The sequence below is a fragment of the Heterodontus francisci genome, chromosome 24, assembly GCF_036365525.1.
Source record: "Heterodontus francisci isolate sHetFra1 chromosome 24, sHetFra1.hap1, whole genome shotgun sequence".
NCBI lineage: Eukaryota > Metazoa > Chordata > Chondrichthyes > Heterodontiformes > Heterodontidae > Heterodontus > Heterodontus francisci.
In genome coordinates this window covers 25545411-25566922 of record NC_090394.1, presented here as the reverse complement: position 1 = coordinate 25566922, position 21512 = coordinate 25545411, and the positions used below count along the sequence as shown (strand labels likewise).

The window sequence follows — 21512 nt, the reverse complement described above, 5'->3', positions numbered from 1 at the left end:
TCTGGTTGAGGAAAAAGGAAGACGTATCAGAAGCGCCGTTGTGGAAGGTTGCATCATCAGAACAGATGCATCGGAGATGAAGAAACTGGGAGAATGGAATGGAGTCCTTACAGGAGGCAGGGTGTGAAGAAGTGTAGTCGAGGAAGCAGTGGGACTCAGCGGGCTTATAATAAATATTAGTAGACAGCCTATCCCCAGAGATGGAGATAGAGAAGTCGAGGAAGGGAAGGGAAGTGTCGGAGATGGACCATGTATAGGTGAGAGAAGGGTGGAAGTTGAAAGCAAAGTTGATAAAGTTTTCCAGTTCGGGGCGGGAGCAGGAAACGGCACCAATACAGTTATCAATGTACCGGAAAAAGAGTTGGGGGAGGGGGCCTGAGTAGGACTGGTACAAGGAATGTTTGACATATCCTACAAAAAGACAGGCATAACTAGGACCCATATGGGTACCCATAGCAACACCTTTTACTTGAAGGAAATGAGTGGAGTTGAAGGAGAAGTTGTTCAATGTGAGAACATGTTCAGCCAGGCGAAGGAGGGTGGTGGTGGATGGGGACTGGTTGGGCCTCTGTTCAAGGAAGAAGCGGAGAGCCCTCAAGCCATCCTGGTGGGGGATGGAGGTGTAGAGAGATTAGATGTCCATAGTGAAGAGGAGGCGGTTGGGGCCAGGAAACTGGAAATTGTCAAAATGACGTGGGCCTCAGAAGATGTAGGTGGGAAGAGACTGGACCAGCGGAGAAAAGATAGAGTCAAGATAGGAAGAAATAAGTTCATTGGGGCAGGAACAGGCTGAAATAATGGGTCTGCCAAGACAGTCCTGTTTGTGGATTTTAGGAAGAAGGTAGAAGCGGGCTGTCCAGGGCTACGGGACTATGAGGTTGGAAGCTGTAGAGGGAAGGTCTCCGGAGGAGATGAGGTCAGTAACAGTCTGTGGACAGTCGCTTGATGTTCGGTGGTAGGGCCGTGGTCCAGGGGGAGGTAGGAAGAAGTGTCTGCGAGTTGGCGCTCAGCCTCTGCAAGGTAGAGGTCGGTACACCAGACAGCAACTGCACCACCCTTGTCTGCAGGTTTGTTCCCGATGTTGGGGTTAGATCTGAGAGAACGGAGTGCAGCAAGTTCAGAGGGGGATAGGTTAGAGTGATTGAGGGGAGCAGAGAAATTGAGATGGCCGATGTCTCGCTGACAGTTTTCAATGAAAAGATAAAGGGTAGGTAAGAGGCCAGAGGGAGGGGTCCAGGTGGAGGGAGAATGCTGGAAGCGAGTGAATGGGTCTGCTGGTCAGGGGGAGGACTCCTGGTCAAAGAAGTGAGCCCGAAGGTGATGGAAGAAGAGCTCAACGTCAAGCTGAATGTGAAATTCACTGAGTTGGGGGCGTAAGGGGATAAAACTGAGTCCTTTGCTGAGTACAGAGCGTTCAGTGTCAGAGAGGGGAAGGTCAGAAGCTATAGTGAATACACGGCAAGGGGTCAGATCAGAAGGGATGCATTCTCTAGAGTTTAGAGGAATGAGAGGTGATCTCATTGAAGCATATAAGATTCTAAAGGGGTTGGATAGGGTGTAGACACTGATAGATTATTTCCGCTGGTTGGGGAATCTAAACCACGGGGCACAGTCTCAGGATAAGTGGACAATCATTTAGGACTGAGATCAGAAGAAATTACTTTACTCAAAGGATTGTGAATCTTTGGAATGCTCTACCGCAGAGTGTTGTGGATGTTCCATTATTGAATACATTTAAGGCTGGGATAGACAGATTTTTGATCTCTCAGGGAATCAAGGGGTATAGCGAGAGGGCGGGAAAGTGGAGTTGAATCCTAGGTTCCACCATGATCGTTTTGAATGGCGAAGCAGGCTCGATGGGCCATAACGTCTACTTCTGTGTTCTTGTGAACTTCTGCCACAATTTGTCATTGAAAAATGCTATGTAAATATTTCTAATGGGAATTCCATTGTTACATAACAGCAGTGTTCTGCAACAGTTACCAGTCATGCTATTAAATTGCACTGTGTTTCCCCAAAAATATGTTTTCTGAAATTTTAATGTCTATCATATGACTTTAAATAAACAAAATAAAACATTCCATAGTTACAAAGCCATAAAAACTTGATTATCACTGGTATTTTATTGATAGAAAATGTAAACATTCTAATTATTGACACCGGTGAGAGACAGACATAAAGATCTGCATAAGAATCCAGCACAAAACATCAAATTTAATATTTAGAGATTGCTTCGAAAGTTACAAACCAGTGCTGCCAGATCTGAGTGGCTCCTAAATCCAATGCTGTCAGGTCCATGTGTTCCCCGATTTGTCACTGATGTCAAACCAGGATCTACCAGTGAGCTAAACCCCATAATCCACCCCCAGTTCTGCTAAACAAAATTCCACCGCCCCCCCCCGCCCCCCCGCCCCCCAACCGGACTTTCCACAGTTTTGACAAGTCACATGTCCTCTCCTCCACAGTATGCCATACCAAAGGATCCTCCTTGCTGCAAAACCTCAGCAGTCGCAAACTCCAGGATCCCAGTGCAAGTACTACCAAAGCCAAGACTATCCTCTAGTTCAGGGGTCAGCAACCTTCTTTACCAGAAGAGCATTTATTTTTAAAAATTGCCTAAAATAAAAATTATTGGGAGCCACAAGACAGAGATTTAGCATTTCTGAACCAAATATTTTGCAAATTGCCTTGTGTCTCCGGTAGAATGCATAATTTGCATTTTTAATAAATAAAATACATGTGTTAAATTTATATATCAGTAGAAAAAAAATCAAAATTAAAATAGACGTAACTCTGAATTATCGCATTTTTGACATTTCTTTTACTATAATTTTGTCATTAAGGTCATCTTTAAGCAAACTTTAACTTAAGATGTATAGAATTAAGATAATTTTTTTTGACTTGGTTCTCGTGATAAAAATGCTTTTAATGGCACATTCAGAATAACTTATCATCTCAGCTATATTAGAAATAAAAATGGTTGCAAGCATAAAACCTGTTCCTTGAACAAAAGGCATATCTATGACCATGTTGGAGCTATACCACTCAAACAGATTTATTTAGACATTAATGATGCTTTTTGCCAAAATAATAATTTGAATCCGTAAAGTGCAGCATAATGATTAGCTTTTTAACCCCACAATAAAAACATGGCTCTTACTTTTCTTGACTTAATTTTTTTTAGGCTTTTTTCATGTTAATGCAATCTAACTAGAAAAGGTTAGGAGCCGCAAAAGAGATGTTAAGAGCCGCATGCAGCTCCAGAGCTGCAGTTTGCAGACCCCTGCTCTAGTTCTTAAACAAAGAAGACCGTGTCCAGATGCAGCAAGACCTGGACAACATCCAGGCTTGGGCTGAGGAGTAGCAAGTAACATTCGCGCCACACGTGCCAGGCAATGACCATCTCCAACAAGAGAGAATCCAAACATCTCCCCTTGACATTCAATAGCATTATCATCGCAGAATCCCCCACTAACAACATCCTGGGGGCTTAGCATTGACCAGAAACTTAACTGGACCAGCTATAAAAGTGCTGTGGCGACAAGAGCAGGTCAGAGGCTGGGAATTGTGCAGTGAGTAACTCACCTCCTGACTCCCCAAAGCCTGTCCATTATCCACAAGGCACAAGTCAGGAGTGCGATGGGTGCAGCTCCAACAACACTCAAGAAGCTCGACACCATCCAGGACAAAGCAGCCCACTTGATTGGCACCCCATCCAGCACCTTCAACATTCACTCCCTCCACCACAGGCGCACCGTGGCAGCAGTGTGTACCATCTAGAAGATGCACTGCAGCAACTCACCAAGGCTTCTTTGACAGCACCTTCCGAACCTGCAACCTCTATCACCTAGAAAGACAAGGGCAGCAGATGCATGGGAACACCACCACCTGCATGTTCCCCTCCAAGCAGATTCAAAAGATATTTGAGATGAAGAGAAAACATTTGCGGGGCTATGGAGAAAAGGCAGAGGCCAATTTGGCAAATTGGATCCAAAATTGCCTTAGTGGAAGGAGGCAGAGGGTGATGGTCGAGGGTTGTTTTTGCGAGTGGAAGCCTGTGACCAGTGGTGTACCGCAGGGATCGGTGCTGGGACCCTTGCAGTTTGTAGTGTACATTAATGATTTAGACGTGAATATAGGAGGTATGATCAGTAAGTTCACAGATGACACGAAAATTGGTGGTGTTGTAAATAGTGAGGAGGAAAGCCTTAGAATACAGGACGATATAGATGGGCCAGTAAGATGGGCGGAGCAGTGGCAGATGAAATTTAATCCTGAGAAGTGTGAGGTGATGCATTTTGGGAGGACTAACAAGGCAAAGGAAATATACAATGGATGGTGGGACCCTAGGAAGTACAGAGGGTCAGAGGGACCTTGGTGTACTTGTCCATAGATCACAGAAGGCAGCAGCACAGGTAGATAAGGTGGTCAGGAAGGCATATGGGATACTTGCCTTTATTAGCTGAGGCATAGAATATAAGAGCAGGGAGGTTATGATGGAGCTGTATAAAATGCTAGTTAAGCCACAGCTGGAGTACTGTGTACAGTTCTGGTTACTATAGGAAGGATGTGATTGCACTGGAACGGGTGCAGAGGAGATCCACCAGGATGCTGCCTGGGCTGGAGCATTTCAGCTATGAAGAGAGACTGGATAGGCTGGGGTTGTTTTCCTTAGAGCAGAGGAGGCTGAGGGGGGACCTGATTGAGGTATACAAAATTATGAGGGGCATTGATAGGATAGATCGGAAGAAACTTTTTCCCTTAGTGGAGGTGTCAATAACCAGGGGGCATAGATTTAAGGTAAGGGGCAGGAGGTTTCGAGGGGATTTGAGGAAAAATGTTTTCACCCAGAGGGTGGTTGGAATCTGGAACACACTGCCTGAAGGGGTGGTAGAGGCAGGAACCCTCACAACATTTAAGAAGTGTTTTGATGAGCCCTTGAAACGCCATAGCATACAAGGCTACGGGCCAAGTGCTGGAAAATGGGATTAGATTGGATGGGTGCTTGATGGCCAGCACAGACACGATGTGCCGAAGGGCCTGTTTCTGTGCTGTATAGTTCTATGGCGATTCCTACACTGTCGCTGGATCAAAATCCTGGAACTTCCTTCCTAACAGCACTGTTGGTGTACCCACACCCCAAGCACTGCAGCAGTTCAAGAAGGCAGCTCACCACCACCTTCTCAAAGGCAATTAGGGATAGGCATTGAATGCTGGCCTAGCCATTGATGCCCACATCCCATGAACGAATAAAAAAATCCCCCAGTGCTACAAAAGCTCAAGGATCTCCTCAGTGTTATTAAAGTGCAGGATTGCCCCCAAGTGCAGATTAATCCTATTTATTTGATCCAATACTGCTAAATACTAGGGCCATAAAATCTTGCAATGGGTCTCCTCTTCGCCCACCTAGGTAATGATGGGACAGCCCCATGGAATTTCAGACCCAAAGATTCATCTTCATCTCATACATCTTGCATACCACCTTGCTGTGTATTCTCAACTTAATAACTTAAGGGATAAAAAATGCATAGCTAATGGAATCTCTATTATATACGTAAAATGGTCATAACATTCTGTAGGGAAAGAATGAATTAGACTGACATGCTATTAATTGTTTATGTTGTGGCAATGTTAGACTTCATTAAGTAGTGAAGTATGGTCAATGGTAAGAAAGTGACCACTGAACCTTTGAACTGAGACTGATCCTACAGCCCTGGCTAGTTTCAATGTGAAGTAATTACCTACTTAGTGAGGGGACTTAATTAAATACATGCCGTTGCATACTGGATTCTACGTTTCAGGGATGCAAAGTCAAAAGTTAGTCCTGCAAAAGGGATGCATTTGGGTAAATATTATCTATTTAATTGGGGTCTCTGCAGAAGCAGGCAATTAGCTGGTGCGAAATGATGCGGAATCAAAGACTTAGTTATAATTAAAGGTTTCGCTTGGTGGAATAGCAATTATATGTAACAAGAGACAAACTATTGAGCATAAACTAAGGGAGTTATACTGATCTTGGGTTAGCCCAAAAAAGAGCTCGCTATTAAGGAAACCAGCTTATTATCTGAAGTTATTGTAAACACATTGGTCCAATTAGATTCTGCGTGTACAGAGTTAAATGTTTAACTTTGGTAAAATCAAGTAATGCAGAAATATGTGAACTGTCATATAGTCAGGGCTAGAGAGATGTGTAAAAGTTTGTAATGACCATTTGAATTTGTAAAGGTTTGATTGGCCTGAAGTACAGAGCTCAGAACTGTAACATGTTTAAGGCTCCAACTACGGGTTGTAAGTGCTATCTTGTAGGTTAAATACTATTACATGTACATTATGCTTAATAAATCTATGAACCCTTGACCTCAATGTTTCAAGGACTGTATTGATATTTGAGGAATAGATAGATCATCTAATAATAAATAAAGGCCATCTTCTAACAAACCCATTTCAAAATGTATTGAAGACTCCTTTGTTGAATTGATTCTATGGATAATCCATTATAAAAGTATTTCCATTTGCCTCTGATACATTATTACATTAGGACACTCGTGGAGAAATCAGTACCTGTTCAAAAATGAAGAAAATTTGCGAGTACAGATAGGCATCTTTTGTTTCAAAACAAAATTTGGATCCCCTTCAAACATGTAAGCAGGAGCAGGAATTCTGTTTGTTCGTCACAGGATACAGAGACTTACGAAAGTGTCCCTATTGTCACCTTGCCTGAGCTTAGTTAACTCACAACTCGTCAAAGATGAAAGCTTGGATCCTCCTGTTCTCCAATTGCTCAACCAGTAGCTGTGCTGCCCATAGTGGGACTGAGGTACACAAATCAGGAAAGTCCATTGTTTCATTCCTGGTCCTATTGAGAGCAATGGGATGCTACAATTGGTGTTGCAGAAAATCAGAGGTCTCTATGGAAAAAAATACAAGACTTGCATTTATACAGTGCCTTTCACCACCTCTGGACATCCAAAATGTGCTTTACAGTCAACGAAGTACAGTACTTTTGAATGGTATTCACTGTTGTAATGTAGGAAACACTGCAGCCAATTTGCATACAGCAAGGACCCACAAACAGCAATGTGATAATGATCATATAATTTATTTTAGTGGTTTTGGTTGAGGGATAAATATTGGCTACAACACAACAACAACGTATATTTATATAGCACCTTTAACGTAATAAAACGTCCCAAACTTCACAGGAGCATTTTAAAACAAAATATGACACCAAGCCATATAAGAGATATTAGGTCAGATGGCCAGAAGTTTGGCCAAAGAGATAGGTTTTAAGGAGCATCTTAAAGGAGGCAAGAGAGGTAGACAAGTGGAGAGATGTGAGTAGGGTATTCCAGAGCTTGGGGCCTATGCAACTGAAGACACAACCACCAATGATGGAGCTATTAAAATCAGGATGCTCAAGAGGCCAGAATTAGAGAAGCACAAATACCTCGGAGGATTGTAGGGGTGGAGGGTATTACAGAGATAGGGAGGGACGAGGCCATAGAGAGAGTTGAAAATAATGGATGAGAATTTTAAAAGCAAGATGCTGCTTGACTGTGAGCACAGGGGTGATAGGTGAACTGGGGAGAAACTCCCCTGCTTGTCTTTGAATAGTGCCGTGGGATCTTTTACATCCACCTGAAAGGATAGATGGAACCTCAGTTTAACATCTCATTCAAAAGAACTCCCACAGTACTGCACTGTAGTGTCAGCCTAGATCACTGGAGTGGGGCTTGAACCTACAATCTTCTGACTCAGGTGAGTGTGTGCTACTAGTGACACTTCATACACATATATGTGTGTGTATATTACATACTAAGCCTATAGTAAGGAGACCCTCCATTATATATATTTTAAAATAATGTAATAAATCTCATGAGGGGTGAGAAGAAACAAACCTAAAAGCTGGGCCCCCCTACGCCTATGCCTTTTTAACAGCGAGTTATCACGATCTGGAATGCATTGCCTGAATGGGTCGCGAAAGCAGATTCAATAGTAACTTTCAAAATGGAATTAGTTATATACTTTGAAAAGGTAAAAAAAATACAGGGCCATGGGGAAATAGCAGGGGAAGTCGGACTAATTGGAGAGCTCATTCAGAGTGAGCAGCATAAGCAGAATGGGTTGAATGGCCTCCTTCCGTACTCTAAGATTCTATAAGAGCAAGGGAATGGGACTAATTGGACAGCTCTTTCAAAGCAACGGGACAGGCACGATGGCACATGATGTCCGTCAGTACACGAGGCTTTCTGCAGCCAGTGGGCACCGCAGGAACAGTAGTGCAAAATTGGTAGTGGAAACAATATTATTATTTAATTTTGGGTGATTTTGGTGTTTATGAGTTGTACTCCTCTAAAAAGGGAGCACTTTTGTTAGATTCTTCTTGTTTATTGACATTGGGGCAGCCCCGTGTCTGCTTAAAGTTCAATTAAAGAAGGAACAGGCTGGACGGGCTGAATGGCCTCCTTTTCGGATCGAACCGTGACCTCCGACGCTCGGTTGCGGGGGACGTGCTGCGTGGGCCGGAAGCAAGGCTGCGTGGGCCGGAATGAAGTTCCGGAGCAGCGCCGTTATTTTCTTGGTGCGGGGAGAGTGAGCGGCGGCGACTGGTACCGGGTTCAGGCCTCTTGAATCTTTTTTTTAAAGCTCCTTTATAAATATATATTTTTTAAAGTTCAGCTGGTTGGTGGATGTGCCCGCTCTCAGGTGCTGAGCGAGCTGTAAAGTGAAGTCCGAGAGTGAGGAGATGGAGAGCGGGGAGGATCAGGATCAGGATCAGGAACCGGAGCAGCACCAAGACCAGGAGCAGTCCCAATCCCTTAACCTGACTGAGTTCTCGGACGAGATCCTGCTGACCATCCTGAGGTTCGTGCCCAGCTGTGACCTCCTGCTGAATGTCAGGAAAGTGAATAGAAAGTTGGCGGCCCTGTGTGTGGACAAGAGCCTGATCAGCTCAGTCACTCTGCACAAGGAGTACCAGGTAAACAGTCATCGTGGGTGTTATTTGTCGCTATGCCCATCCTACTGCTGTTTGCCCAATCTGCTGTTATTGGGAACGCACTGTTAGCGATGATTGAAAACAACGCCAACATTTAGGGCAATTTAGTTCCAGCCATTGCATTAACAGGTGACGATGGGAAATAGCTGAAGTCTAATCCTCTGAAATATAAACAGAAAATGCTGGAAATACTCAGCATTAGGCAGCATCTGCGGAGTGAAACAGTTAACATTTCAGGTCGGTGACCTTTTGTCTGAATGTGGATTGTGGAAATCCTTAAACCGACTTGCATTTTGTTTACATCCAATGCCGTCCCCGATCTCATTCCAGCACCAATCAGGGATGAGAGAAAAATATCAACTGATCCTGGCCAGTGTCCTTAACTCCAAGGACAGAAAAAATAAATTTGGAGCTCGGAGGTAATGCACTAGGTTTCCCCAATTGTTTCAATTACTATTCAGTCTTATTGCCCAGACTAGGGAGAGTTGAGGGCCTTCATTCAATTCATTCAGATTGAAAATCTGCATTTGGTTCCCTTTCTTTGTCTTTTGCAGACAAATTTTGTTTTTCTATACCTACTATTCTTCCCTTCGAGTGATTTTTGAAAAAAGTAAATGCCTGGTTTGCTTGGTGGAATCCTAGTCTTTAAACTTTGAACTGTTAATGGTAAGAAGTCTAAAATTCATGCCTTAACCCTTTGATTAAACAATATAACAGTTGGCTTTAAAACCAACAGAAACAAATCAGTAATGCTGCACAATCACATTTAGCTACCAACTTTATTTTCTCAACAGAATTACAGCAACAGCAAAATAACAACAATGATTCTTGCCAAATATGCTAGAAGAAAGTCAAACAACTTTTGTTACTGTGGCATGGCAACTCAGTTGGCAAGCACAGTGCTTAATGTGGAACTATGCCATGCAAATTGGGTCAATTTAGCCCTGGTATGTGCTACTTCTGATGATCTCAGGCAAGGAAGCAGAAGTGTTGTACAATTGACCTTAGTGTCCCTGGGACAGCACTGCAGTGGGAGAGGGCGGTATGATGCACCCAGATTCCCTGCTCTTTCTGCTCTCTAGTGCCAGTTGACTAGAAAGGGAATATGTGGACATCAGGTAAAGACAGAATAAGGCTCGACAGTTATGCTCCCTTTGCTCAAGTGCTTTTGACACCAAATAAGTGTTTGGTAATGTATTTTTCACAGATTTTTATGAATAAAGTATATTTTGGAAATAAAAAAAGTGTCTCCAGATCACTTAAGCTCATGGTTTTTCTCATTTGCTCTTGTAGCTCCCATGGTAATTTCAAACACTCATCCCCTCCAAATTTGTTCATTTATTCTGATTAAATAAATTGACTGCTCTCCCCTCCACTGAGCTCAAATGATTTAAGCACTAGAATGATCCATGTTTTCTGATTTTGTTAATATAAACATGGAGATTAAAGTTGCTAATTAACTTTATGCTGCAGTACTGATCCATGCTTTTGCTTCATTGTTTAATGCATAAGCTGAGACATAAAGTTTAGACTGTTCTGCTGAACTGGGTGCGCTCTCTTGCAAATGGTTCCATTATTCAAGTTAATTCACCAGTAATCTAACCTCAAAAGCTTTACTATTAAGCCAGTGTGTTGTAGTATTACGCTTGTCCATGGCAATGGAATCTCGCAAGTATAGACAGTGACTGTTTAGTCTGTGGCCTTTGTAAATCGAGTGGTGAAGCAAGTGGTTTTACTGATGTGGTGTGATAATGACCAACTATGCATCTTTTCCATGAATCATCAAGGCTAAGTTTTCAGTGTACAGCTCTAGACTCTTCATAAGGCCACCTTTGGAACTGGAGATGTCAGTTGTGGACAAAGTATCAGTGAACTCTGTGAATTCTTTCTGTGCCTGTTGACTATTTGCCTCTGTTAGCAAATTGTGTGTAGTTATTTCTTCATTGGTATTCAATTTTTTTGTTTCTGTTCTCTTTTCTCTCACCGGTAGCCAGTGTCATACTGGGTCGAGTTTCATGGACTGGGTGTCCTCTGTTACCATTGGCTTGTGACTGTAACTTTTTTTTATTGGTTCATGGGATGTGGGCATTGCTGGCTAGGCCTGCATTTATTGCCCATCCCTAATTACCCTTGAACTGAGTGGCTTGCTAGGCCATTTCAGAGGGCATTTAAGAGTAAACCACATTGCTGTGGATCTTCAGTCACATGTAGGCCAGACCAGGTAAGTACGGCAGATTTCCTTCCCTAAAGGACATTAATGAACCAGATGGGTTTTTACAGCAATTGCCAATAGTTTCATGGTCACCATTAGACTAGCTTTTTAATTCCAGATTTATTAATTGTATTTCATATTTCACCCTTTGCCACGGTGTGATTCAAACCCATGTTCCCAGAGCACTAGCCTGGGCCTCTGGACTATTAGTCCAGTGACATTAGCACAACACCACCGCCTCCCCGAACCTTGACAGTAAATTTATCTGCCTCCGGGGAAGGGCCCTGACTCTATCCTTGACCAGCTATAGACACTCTATTCAGCCCTTCGAGTTCATCCTACAAACCAGAAAGAGCTACATGTGCGGACGTCTGCCAGAGTGATAGGAGTAGGTACCTTTTAGCTGTTTTTGATTCCCCTGTAACCCAAACATGCAGAGGCCAATTATAGTGCGACTAACACTGCCCTTGCTAACTCAGAATAACCCCAGGATTGAATCTAGGAGTTTCCCATTCAGTATGACTCAACTATTCCATGGCAAATTCATTGAGGAGGAGGCCCTGTATTCCATCCTTTCAACAACTACTACTTACATTATAAATACACTATATAAATGTAATAACACTTTTTCTAGGATACTTCACAGAAGCATAATCAGACAGAAATTGACTGGCACAGATGTTCAGTATCTGTCTCAAATACAAAGGGTCTTCAGATTGTTCTAAACTAAGATTTTGCTTGAAAGTTGCAGCTATGAGGAACGATTGGATAGGCTAGGGTTGTTTTCCTTAGAACAGAGGAGACTGAAGGGTGACTTAATTGAGGTGTACAAAATTGAGGGGCCTAAATAGACAGGAAGGACCTGTTTCTGCCAGCGGAGAGGTCAATTATACCGGGGGCACAGAATTAAGATGATTGGTAGAAGGATTAGAGGGAACATGAGGAAAAACTTTTTCACCCAGAGGGTGGTGGGTGTCTAGAATTCACTGTTTGGATCGGTGGTGGAGGCAGAAATCTGAAGTGCTGTAAACTGCAAGGCTACGGACCAGGTGCTTTAAGGTGGGATTAGATTGGCAGTATGTTTTTTCAGCTGGTGCAGACATGATGGGCTGAATAGCCGCCTTCTGTGCCGTAACTTTTCTATGGTTAACATCGGATGGTTGAAGTGGAAGATTGTGGGTTCAGTCCCGGGTCTCTGCTGAGTTAGCTGCTCTCCATCAGGGGGAGCTCCAGTTGGTCTCAGTGGCTCTGCTATGGAGGGGACATTTCAGTTTTCCTTCTGCAGTGGCTGTTCACTGCCCCCTGCTGGGAAGTGTTTGTGTATGACCACCAGCTGAAGGACAGGGTCAGGCTCAGCTTGCATGTCATCCACAGTTGAATAGCTGACTCCGTATGCTGCTTGTGTCCTTGAAACCATACTCCAGGAAAAGGGAAGAAGAGGAAGGAAAAGAGCATTGTGTTCCTCTACTTTAGGACTTATAACAGTTTGAACTAGATAATAAAGAGAAACTGTTTCCAATGGCTGAAGGGTCGAAGACCAGAGAGTACAGATTTAAGGTTGCTGGTAAAGGAACCAGAGGCGAAATGAGGAATAACTTTTTTACACAGAAGGTGTGGAAGGATATATAATGCACTGTCTGACAGGGTGGTGGATAAAGACTCAATGTTAGTCTTCAAAGGGGAATTAGATAAATAATTGAAGGAGAAAAAATTGCAGGGATATGGGGAAAGAGATGGGGGTGTGGGACTAACTGAGTGGCTCTTTGAAAGATTCGGTGCAGACTCGATGGACAGAATGGTCTCCTTCTGTGCTGAACTATTCCATGGTTCTATAATGCAGTACTGACAAAATGGAGAGGAAAATACAAGAAGGGAAATATTTTCTTTAAAAGCCGAGTCTATGAAGGCAAGACTAAAACTAATGAATGACATAAATAACAATCAATACAACAAAATATGGCAAGACTGAAATCAACAGGTTAAAAAAAGACATCCACAAAATATAACCTATACCAGTCGGTTCCCTTTTAACCATTATTTAAACCTGGAAGGTTGTTTTTGCTTAGTGCGCCAGCCTTGTACAATTGGAAATGATGAAGATTGAGTTTAAGGAAGAAAATAACCACTAGAGGGCACTAGAATAAGTCTGCGACACTAACTAGCTAATGAAGGCAAGTGGTTAACCCTCCACCGAATCACAGTTTAACTCTGAAGACAACGGTAGTTATTTTGCACAGGTTTTACTTCACTTGGGGTATTTGGTTGAGGGGGGTGCGGGGGTTGCAAGTGCCCAGTGATTTGGTACTTTTCCCTTCTAAATCAGTCTCTTGATCTTAAGTATTAAGATAGTAATTGTGAATTGATGTATGTTTAAAGGTGTGGAGCTGTCTTCCCCTTGCACAGAAATAACTTCATGCAAACTGATCTATTCTGAGTAAAGAACATCCAGAACAGAATTGACCATTTTAAATTGGTTTCTTTGGCCAAACTCCAGTACCTTGCCCAAGTGTCATCTTTCAGGTGTGAACACACTGTAATCGTTGATGAGCTTCAGTTGTGAAGAGCGTCATGACTAGCAGACTCTAGTCCTGCCTGATGCCTCTCATTTATACTTTACAATGGGGTAATCTCTGAATAGTAACCAGGAGTGGGAGGCTTCAATTATTTTTTCCCTCCCCCACCCCTTCCTGCTCCCTTGTCCCTAAGCTACAGGTACAGCACCCTAACTGCTGGCCTGTCTGAGATCAGAGCTACAGCCCACGGAACTGAACTTGAAATTTATGGCCTTGCCTTTGGGCCTCAATCAACAGTGCATTTACTGAGTCTCAATATCCATTGGCAAGTTTGGTTTTCGCTGGGAAGTCTCAATTCTGAAAGGCATGAGGCTATAAGTTGACCATTTTGTGAAAGGGAGGGAGGGTTAAGCACAACCCAGCAGTCAGTGGGAAAATGGACAAAGGTATAACTTTGGCTCGAATACAGCGTTGTAAATGCATGCTCATTTTTATTATAAACTGAGCTTTTTATTAAAATATTTCTCACTTTCGTAGCCTTGAACAAAATTCTTCTTTGTTTCCAGGAAAGTGACGCAAAGGTGACATCTCTGCTGAAAGAAATAGCTAGTGATATTCAATTGCTGAAGCTGAGTGGCTGCTATTGGTTATCTGGCTCAACCATTGATCAGGTGGCAAAGTGTAAAAACATCCTGAAGCTTGACCTGACAGGATGTCGCATGACGTCACTGCGCCTCTCCAGGATGCTGTCTGTACTCCGTAACCTGCGTTCTCTTGCTTTAGACATCAGCCAAGGATTTGATGTTGGCCACCTTAACAGTGAATGCAAGGCAACACTTGGTAAAGTAACTGAACTGAAGCAGACTTTATTCACCCCTTCCTATGGGATTGTCCCTTGCTGTACCAATCTGGAGCAGTTGTTGCTTTATTTTGAAATCCCTGACCGGTCTCGAGAGGGTGAAATGCTCTCAGGTCAGCTGATGGTTGGACAAAGCAACATCCCCCACTATCAAAATCTCAAGGTATTCTATGCAAGGTTGTCACCAGGCTACGTTAACCAGGAAGTTGGGAGGTTTTACCTATCTGTTCTGAGCATTCGGACTCCTGAGAACCTCCGTGCCTTTATCCTATCCGTCCCTGGGATTTTTGTTGACACTGGATGCTCCACACGGAACTTCCTAGATTGTATGACCAAAAACTTTAGCTTGGAGGCATTGCAGCTCCCTCGTTCCTGGTTGAACGGATCCTCGCTTCTACACTCTTCGCTTCTGCACACTATTACGTTAAGCAGCCCTGTCTATTTGAACTTTAGCCACTGCATACTGTCTGGCTGCCAGCTGAGCCACCAAATAATTAATGGTGGCAGAAATGTCCAGTCGTTAGTTAGCTTGAACCTCAGCGGCTGTGACCACTGCCTGCTGTCTGATTGCTCTGTCTTTCGCAAGGCCAAAGACGACATTGATTTCGATGTGGTAGAGGCGCTGGTAAACTGTTGCCCCAACCTGAGGCACCTGAATCTGTCTGCAGCTCACCACCACAGCCCTGAAGGGGCCGGAAAGCACTTGTGTCTGCTCCTGGCAAGATTGAAACAGTTGCGTTCATTATCGCTCCCCGTGTGTTGCATTGTGCAAAGTGCCAAAAACGCCGACAAACTGCCTAATCACATGGTGCCAGCTTTAGGGGCACAATCCGTGCGCCGGGGTCTAGGAAAGAAGGTTCGAATTGGAGTTCCGACCTATCCAAAGAATATTCAGGAGCAGCTGTCGATTAATTTGCCAGCAACAGTTTTTGGGACTCTACTGGAGAATGTTCCCCTTTTGGAAGAACTTGAGCTGATTGGGTCCAGTTTCTCCTCTAACGTGCCTCGAAATGAGCCCGCCATTAGGAACCTGCAGCCCCCCTGCGACCGAGCACAGCGGATCAGAGATGAAGAGCTGGTGCTCATTGGACAGTTACAGCGCTTGCGCAGTCTGACTTTGGCTCAGCTTCCTGGCGTTCTTACTGGCTCAGGGCTGATTGCCATTGGACGGAAGTGTCAGCAGCTGCAGACTTTGTCCCTGGCAAACCTTGGTATGCTGGGGAAAGTTGCTTACATGCCAGCCTTGTGTGAAATGCTGAAACACTGCAAACAATTGAAGGACTTGAGGTGAGCGCATGTATTTATTCAAATTCAAAGTTTTGAGATGTACTCTGGAAATGAAGGGTTCATCATTTCTGAGTCTTTACAGCATTTCACATCTTAATCTAAAGTAGTCTGTCATCCTCCATGTGAAAGAGAGAATTGCATTTTTATAGCACCTTTTAAGTCCTCAATGTCTAAAGTGCTTCACAGCCAATGAACTTTTTTTTTAGGTGCAGTCATGTGTCATGTAGGCAAATCTGGTGACCAACTTGCATATAAAGTCCCACAAAGAACAATGAGATAAATGACCAGTTATTGTAGTGTAGTGGTTATATCACTGGACTGGTAATTCAGAGAATTTGACTTCAAATTAATAAGATGGAAATTTAAAAACAGCTAATATCAATAAAATGCAGGTGACCATAAAGTTATTGAATTTTTGTAAAATTCCAACTGGTTCACTCGTGTCCTTTAGGGAAGGAAACCTGCTGTCCTTACCCGGTCTAGCACTTGTGTGACTGCAGTCCCAACTAACTCTAAACTGTCTCTGAAGTAGCTGAGCAAGCCACTTGTATGAAACTGAAGAAGGAGGCCCATCGCCTTCTGATTGTGCCAATAGCGTTCTAAGCTGCCGTGAATCACTGCTTCCAGTTGAAAATGTAGAGTGAAAGCAAGAAATATATAGTATTAGTATTATTGCTGATGATCAGCAGTTGTATGTATGTTGCATCACTATCAAGTGGCTTTACATTAATTGTTTGGCATACTTGTGCTACTTATTTGTGCGTGCACTCTCCCTCTCATTCGAGACTCTGTTTATCATATATTGTAGTAATTTGTGGCATGTTTTATTGTTTTGTTCATTTTACTCTGTCAAGGATGAAAAAAAAATGTAATGACTGTTTGCATTGATGGAGCTACCTTTTATTCTGTTTTAGCTATTCTGTCCTTGAGTAATTTTGTTCAGTGCTACATTGTTCATTTGTGGAGTTCGATTTTTGAGACAAATACTTAGACCCTTGGGAGTAATATTTTTCTCCTAACAAATGCTTATTCATTACAGTGCCCCATTAACGTAAGTAAAACTACAGATTTGAATAGCATTTGTGATTAGACTAGAATTGTGGCTACAGGGAATTCTGCATCACTACCTACAGGGTTTAACAGCCAATAGTTATTAACCACCTAATGTGACTTATACTGGCCGGACAGCTGCTGGCTTTTTGTTTTTTTCAATCATGGGATGTGGGCATCACTGGCAAGGTCAGCATGTATTGTCCATCCCCAATTGCCCTTGAGAAGGTAGTGGTGAGTTGTCTTGAATCGCTGCAGTCCATGTGATGTAGTACTGTTAGGGAGGGAGTTCCAGGAGTTTTACCCAGTGACAGTGAAGGACCGGTGATCTATGTCCGAGTCAGCATAGTGCCTGACTTGGAGGGGAGCTTGCGGGTGATGTTCCCATGCGCCTGCTTCCCTTGTTCTTCTAGGCAGTAGAGATTGCGGGTTTAGGAGCCTTGGCGAATTGCTGCAATGCATCGTGTAGATGGTACGCACTGCGGACGTGGTGTAGGGAGTAGATGGATGGGGTGCCAATCAAATGGACTGTTTTGGCCTGGTCACTGTCAAGCTTCTTGAGTGTTGTTGGAGCTGCACTCATTCAGACAAATGGAGAGTATTCTGTCACATTCCTGACTTGTGCCTTGTAGATGGTTGACAGGCTAGGGAGTCAGGAAGTGAATTACTCACCTCAGAATTCCCAAACTCTGAACTTTTCTTGCAGTCACAGTATTTATGTGGCTGGTCCATTTCGGTTTCTGGTGAATGGTAACCTCTGGGATGTTGACAGTGGGCGATTGAGCAAAGGTAATGCCATTGAATGTCAAGGGGCGATGGCTCGAGGGGCTGAATGGCCTCCTCCTGTTCCTCAACTCACTTAAAAGGCCCTTGGACGTGTACCTGAAGTGCTGTAACCTGCGAGGCTACAGACCAGGTGCTGGAAGGTGGGATTAGATTGGGCTAGTCTATTTTTCCGCTGGCGCAGACACGATGGGCTGAATGGCCTCCTGTGTCGTAATTTTTCTATGGTTCTATGCTTAGATTCTCTCCTGTCACAGATGGTTATTGCTTGGCACTTGCGTAACTCAAATGTTACTTGCCACTAACCAGCCCAAGCCTGAATATTGTCCAGGTCTAGCTGCATGCAATCACGGACTGCTTCAGTATCTGAGGAGTTGTGAATGGAATGGAACACTCTGCAAACATCCCCACTTCTGACTTTATGATGGAGGGTAGGTCATTGATGAAGCAGTTGAAGATGGTTGGCCCTTGGAGACTGCCCTGGGGAGCTCCTGCAGTGACATCCTGGGGCTGAGATGATTGGCCTCCAACAACCGCAACTTATCGCTCCTGTCTGCTTTATTCAATTAAATATTGCACAGGTTTGTCTTTTATCTGTCATCTTTAAGTTACTGTTTTCCTCTTTTCTTTTCTCTTGCGTACTCTTCTGTTGTCTTTTTTTCCCCCTTACTAGACTGTTGAAGGGAGCATCTTTTGCAGCTCCTCCCTGCATTTGCTACGTTGCCATCTTGCCCTCCCTTGCTTCCACTCACATTCTTATCATTTTTCCTATCCTTACCCTCTCCGTTAGTTTCTCCCTGTTTTCATCTGCCTTTCCTTTCTCTCCATAGTCTTCCTGTTGCTTCTCCATTCCCATCCTGTGTCTCTCTTCTTTCTCTTTCTTCCCCCTAAAATTGTTGTCCTGTGCCTGATCACTCCCACTGTCTCCATCCTCCTCCAGCAGCACCATTTTCCTTGTCCTTTCTTCTCAATCCCATCACCTTGCCATTCTCTTCTCCCCTAGTCACTCAATAAAGCCTGCACATTGAAAGCGTTAGATTTTGAAATCTTTAGAATGTGAAAGTAACATCAAGATGACGAGGTATGGGAGATGAAGCTTGGAGATTCAGTAACCCAAACCAGTCCCATTCAGAGACTGGAAAGATAAGTAATGGTAAGTAGCAAAAGCAATACAAGCATTTTAGTTTCCTTTAGAAGGATTCTGGGGGGTGGGGGGTGGAGTTTTATGCTGGCAGCGGGGGTCACAATGTTGGGGAAAACTGACTCCGAGATTCCTATTTCACCTCTTCTATGGAAGGCCCACCGAATTTAGTGCCAATCAGGCACTTAACTGGACGGTGTCAGGCCTTCCATAGGATTTAGGAAACAGTCACCAAAAGTCCCGGCCCTGCAGATCTGCTGGCCAGTCGGAGGAGATGGTGGCTGCTGCTGTAGCTGGAACGACCAGACACTGAGGAGCGGCGCTGGAACCAGGCTTAAGGTAGGTCGGGGCAGGAGGAGTCTTGGTGGGGGTTGCGGGGAAGGAGGGGGTCAGCAGCAAGGGCAGGGGTGTGGCCCTCAGCCCCCCACCCCCACCCCTGCCTAGTCCTGCCCGACTTTATGCTCTCACCACCTCCAAACCCGCCAAGGGGGAAAGCATAAAATTAAAATAAAATTCCGCCCTAGGTGTTGTATTCAAATTGTGACACAGGAAGTAAGAGTGATAATCTGGAAAAACGTTCCAGATACATGACTTAATTTTTTTTTGTGTATCAATTGTTTGAATATAAAATCCTCATGAGGAAAATTCTGGAAGTAAAGTACAGTCATGAAAATTTTTTTTACTGAAGATACTTTTATATCCACCATGGTGTAGCTCATTGAGCCAGAGAAAATGAGGACAGCTGGATTTTACTGTATAAAAAGAAAAATGTTGTGAGCAAAACCGAATGATGCCAGCTGAAGAAAGAACGGGCATGGTCATAGCGGTGAGGGCAGGGGACGGGCTGAGGGGAAAGGAGGATGAAACTGTATTTGATTGAGACAGTCATGATTTTGTGTATGTGTGTAAGACTGTTGTTAAATGTAAAACATCTTTTGTGATGTTGTACACATTGGTCATTCTAAAACTGCATTTCCTTTAACAGAGTGTTGTATCATGTAGTACACATTAGCTATTCTGTGATGTTGCTCATGGAGAAAAGTAAAAATGAAATTTTCTTCCCTGAACTGCACCTTTTTCTGTTTCTCTAGTTTTGCTATTGTCTTTCTGGTTGTCTTCCACTTTGCTCCCCACTGTGTGGCTTTCTCACTTTTCTCAATGTCAATTTCTGAATTTATTCTCCTGTCACTGTGCAAGTCTCTTTCTCAGTCCTTCTGTGTTGCTCTCACACATGTTCCTATCCCTCTTTGTATTCAGATTCTATACCTCTCTCTTGAATTTTGAAGCCCAAGTTACATAGCAAGGTGGCAGCAACATGTGCCAGTATGGAGTTGAGTTCTGAGATTTAGTGGGGAGAGGCTGTCAGCAAGCTAATGGAACATGTGTATTGTGAGGGAGGAAATAGGACATAGGGGCCAAGGCCCGGAGGAAACATGGGGTGATGTGATCAGTGGTAGGTGTGTTGGAGTCATTCGGCATGGAAGTAATTCCTATTAGAGAATTGGGAGTGCACAATGGGATTGGTCCTTGGAGACACTATGGGGGGAGGTGATGGCTGAACTACTTGACAGGCAGGGGTGTAATGGGGCTAGATTGTGCTAGGAGGAGGATTGGAGAGAAAACGGGGAAAGAGTTCTGAGGTTTAGGCAACGAGAGGCTCTAAGGATGAGTTCATTAGAAGACTTGGGGATTTGGTATACTACACTTTGTGGGATAATCTGGAAAGTCTGCACTTTGGTTTGGCAACTTCAGAAAAGAAAGAGTCTCTGGTTTGAGAGCTGTGGGCATGTGTAGCTTGTATTTCTTTGTATAGGGAGGGTAAGAGGAGGCTAAAGTGACAGGGCACACTAAAGCAGCCAACAGACAAGGTTTAATAATCTTCCCACCTCTGTCTCTGGCCTCTCCTGGTCGTAATGATTGCTGAGTAGAGTTCCACAAGCAACAGGAGGCCTCCTCTTCAACTTTTCCTTGAAGTATTGATCCTCATCCTTCTATTGCTCTTCCTATTTGTTCTGTATCCGCAGTATTCTTTTCCTCCTATTGTAAATCACACCAGGATGTCTTTCTGCATGAGAGAAGCACTATATGAATGCATGTGTTGTTGCATATCATCAAAATGGCTGCTCTTCATCTGTGGGTTTAGACAGTGATCCTTGGCTTGCTACTGTTTGACTATGAGCAGCCTTGAAACTGTGCGCTCACTCAAGATCCACTTGTACACTTTCCAGTAGGGTGACTATATTGATCAGGAAAACAAACCAGTTCTCTTCTTTCAATAGAATATTAAGTTGCTGGGTGTGAAAGCAGTGTGTTCACGCAAAGCTTTAAAAACAACAAATGCTGGCCTTGCCAGCGACACTTACACCTAATGAATGTCCCAGCAGAGGTGGCGGCACAATGGTATACAGTCGGAAGGGAGTTGCCCTGGGAGGCCTCAACATCGACTCCGGACCCCATGAAGTCTCATGGCATCAGGTCAAACATGGGCAAGGAAACCTCCTGCTGATTACCACCTACTGCCCTCCCTCAGCTGATGAGCCAGTACTCCTCCACGTTGAACACCACTTGGAGGGAGCACTGAGGGCGGCAAGGGCACAATAGAGGCCTCCTTTAGGTTGGGAAAAAGAACCTGACCCGGCTGGAGGCCCTCTGATTTTACCTCGAGCCCG

The 21512-nt window shown here is 43.9% G+C and overlaps 1 protein-coding gene across 1 annotated transcript in view; it reads left to right on the top strand.

The window, feature by feature from the left end:
* The first annotated feature begins 8549 nt into the window (after positions 1–8549).
* fbxl18 (F-box and leucine-rich repeat protein 18) overlaps positions 8550–21512 on the top strand; it is a 41421-nt gene continuing 28458 nt past the window's right edge. The window contains exons 1-2 of the mRNA XM_068055778.1: positions 8550–8980; positions 14290–15869. Of these exons, the coding sequence (XP_067911879.1) occupies positions 8747–8980; positions 14290–15869 (1814 nt within the window). The 5' untranslated portion in view covers positions 8550–8746. The remainder of the gene's footprint in view (positions 8981–14289; positions 15870–21512) is intronic.